The 3,288-nt window shown below is 41.1% G+C and overlaps 1 protein-coding gene across 1 annotated transcript; it reads left to right on the top strand.

Annotated features, from left to right (window-relative positions):
* The first annotated feature begins 411 nt into the window (after positions 1-411).
* Positions 412-2,120, top strand: LOC137985231 (substance-P receptor-like). Its single transcript, XM_068832786.1, has one exon. The coding sequence runs from the start codon at positions 469-471 to the stop codon at positions 1,606-1,608; it is 1,140 nt and encodes a 379-aa protein (XP_068688887.1). The 5' UTR covers positions 412-468; the 3' UTR covers positions 1,609-2,120.
* Positions 2,121-3,288: the final 1,168 nt, after the last annotated feature.

Below are 3,288 nucleotides of genomic sequence, written 5' to 3'. Positions count from 1 at the left end.
ATACACAAACGTTTCATCTTTATTAGACAAAAGTGCTCTCAGTTAAAGAAAAACAAACGTTATCCTGGAAAATCATCACTCAGGCGCGATTAATATTGAGGAGGAATTAAGTAATGTCTATCATATCAATATCGAAACAATTCTTTTGCTTAAGTAAAACCGAGTTTACGAGTCTTAGTTGAGTTTGGTCGATCAACTGAATCGCCTTCAGTCTCATTTTTCATCTGGAGTGACAGAACTTAATACAAAACTTTCCGCGCAACGTCAACTCAATGGCTCGTTGACATTAAACTTATCATACACTTTACACAAACGTCACTGCATATCAAATAAATGTGCAAAAAGTTTGATAAATCCTCTTTTGCAGCATCAAGGCCTAGGCCTCGACAAGACGGTGGTTTCAAACACGATTTCAATGTCCTTGAAAACCTCAACTAGTTCAAGGAAGGTGCGTTTGACGACGAAAAAATGAAGAATAATACAACACTAAATGAGTTCATCTCCACTCAAGATATAGTTTTTGCCTCGTTGTACTCGTTTATTATTGTCTTTGGCGTCACTGGAAACTGCCTGGTGATCATTATTGTTCGCAAAACACCATCAATGCACACAACAACCAACTATCTCCTGATGAACTTGGCTGTTGCTGATTTAGTGACTCTCTTACTCTGTCCTGGATTATATGACTTCGCTCTAACATCGACTCGTCTTCAAGGATTCACAGGAGATTTGATCTGCAAGCTGTTTGCGGGAAATGCTATTGTACCAATCTCCATCAACGCATCAGTTCTCACGGTTTGCACAATTGCAGTAGAAAGATATTTGGCACTTGCTAAACCTTTTCATACCACATTGAGAATGTCCAAGACATCCGTTAGATATGTTGTTGCTATCCTTTGGATTGGTGCTGTAGTATCTTGCATTCCTGATATTAAAGCCAATACTTTTAACATCGGTGCATCCTCCAGGTACCCGTGCAAACGCCCGTGGACTTTACAGGAGTACACTTTTCAAAAGCCGTATATTATATTTACTTGCATCTGTTTTGGTTTCGTAAGCTCTCTCGTGGTTTTATTTTGTTACACTGCAATTGTTCGAGGTTTGTACTTTACAAAAACAATCTGCTCGGCCCCTACTATCACAGAAGCTGAAAGGCGGGAAAAGAAACAACTGGCTCGTCTTCTTGTGTGGCTAAGCATAGCGTTTGCTCTTTGCTCTTTGCCATTCGCAGTATTTTTTATGTTCCTAGTTTTTGCGGACACAAGCATCGTGCAAACCAACTATGACAAATTGTACTTTCTTCATAGCATATCTCGATTTCTGCTTTTTTCAAATTCATTTTGCAATCCAATTTTATACGCCTGCCAGAGCTCTAACTACCGCAATGGGCTCCGCTATTTTTGCACTTGTTGTGAAATTGTTTCCTTCTGGTGTTTTCGGAAGGAAACTGACCGTGTTGCACACACAGTCGAGGCCGACCCAGGGGTCAATGGGAATCGCATCGCTTTAGAAATGGCTCACGGAGAAGACAATTTGGCTAGTAACCCAGTTAGCGCGATAAATATTTTCAAGAAAAGTGGTTCCAGACAAGCTTGTATGCTGGTGTGAAAATTGTGCACGTGCTTGCACCTTCTAGGTGATTCCCTAGTATTGCACTGCGTAGGCCACGTTCGTATTCAGGCATGGCTAAGAGGCTTTATGGTCAAATTTTACGGCTCAGTTCTATTTTCTTTGTCTCACAAGTCTCAAGGGAGATTTCTAAACAAAACAACGTTCAATTTTAACCATAAAGACTCATAGCCAATATTGATAGCCTTGCTGATGCAAAAGTGTCGTTTCAGTCCGAGATTGAAAGTTATGGACACATAGAGAGCTACGAACATGCACGGACACGGTGTTGGGTGGTCTTGGTTTTCAGTCATTTTATTCCGAACTGGGACTCTATTTGTTCAAAGAACTCTTCGAACGGATGTCTAAAGCCATCGTCAAGGGATGGAAATGTATTTGGATATGGGATATGGCAACTTTCAAGAGATTTATGGCTTCCAATATCTTCGACTTGGCTATTCAGTGCAAACTTGGCTTTTATTCATAACGGAGGCGTTGTTACAGAGCTATTGTGTTTACGGCTTTGGAATGTGCCAACTCATCTTCGTATCCGTGCAGGAAGCCAGCACGTGACGCACTTATAAGTGTTGGACATAATGCAATCTTTGGCAACCTGGACAACAGGGCCTTTCAGTCATGTAGTTTGAATGCAAGATCATTAAGGAATAAATCATGTCATCACTCGATCCAGGCCCCCATGCTTTAATGATAAGTGGACTCCCCTCGCATCTAGTAGTATTTAAAGTTAAGCGAAATTATGTTATACATCTGATGAACGAAGCTAGATGTACTTATTTCAGGCATTTTATTGACAAAAACAGTTCGAAGCATTCAAAGCCGTTCCGGGCTAGTAAAGCTACTTAGGCTACACTGAAAGGAAAGAAGTCGAAACAAGGATGTGAGATCCGGGGGTCGAACTCAGGACCTTATGCACCAAGGCCACGCACTAACCGACTGTGCCACCCTTGCTCCTCCTCCTTGAATTGCTTTTATTGTTGTTCTAAAAACAGATCGGTCAGTAAAAATGCCTCGACATAGGCTTAGTATGCGAGTTGTGCGCTCCTAGTCATGGGTCCCTAAGGTAGCCTAGGGAAGGACGACAACGACGGCAAAGAGAACACTAGAAAACAATAGCTTTACCGAAAAATAACTAAGGCTCTGCCCTCCCCACACAGGCATTTTACATTTTGGTACATATTTGTCGTCTTGACAACGACTTGTTATGACCAAATTTGAGTTTATGTGGAGTACGCAAATTCCGGATCCTGTCGTTAAAGTTTCAATTTCGTCTTTAAACAACTACACCGTCATACCACTTTCATTCCTGGAATGTTGATAGAAACATCCTCCATATTTTTAGACATTCTCTTAGCGGTTGTCGTCATACTTTCTCAGTTAAGCCCCCTTGCAACAAAAGGAAATGGGAAGGATAAGTAGAAGCTAATAAGGTCTATATTGTTGACTAATAATAGGTTTTGATAGTTAATAATACATAGATTTAGCCAAGCTTAAAAGCGGAGCTCCCGTGTTATTTATTCTTTCAATAAGTTAACCTGGCTTGAGTCTGCGATCTAATCAAAACCCAGCACCTGGTCAGCGGTCAAATTAAAAAAAAAACCGCCTAAGACGAGCTATAAACTTGAGCCCGCAATGTGGTCACGTGATACTGGTCACACTGGC

This window comes from Montipora foliosa, chromosome 2, assembly GCF_036669935.1.
Source record: "Montipora foliosa isolate CH-2021 chromosome 2, ASM3666993v2, whole genome shotgun sequence".
Lineage (NCBI taxonomy): Eukaryota > Metazoa > Cnidaria > Anthozoa > Scleractinia > Acroporidae > Montipora > Montipora foliosa.
This window is presented reverse-complemented; position numbering and strand designations above follow the sequence as displayed.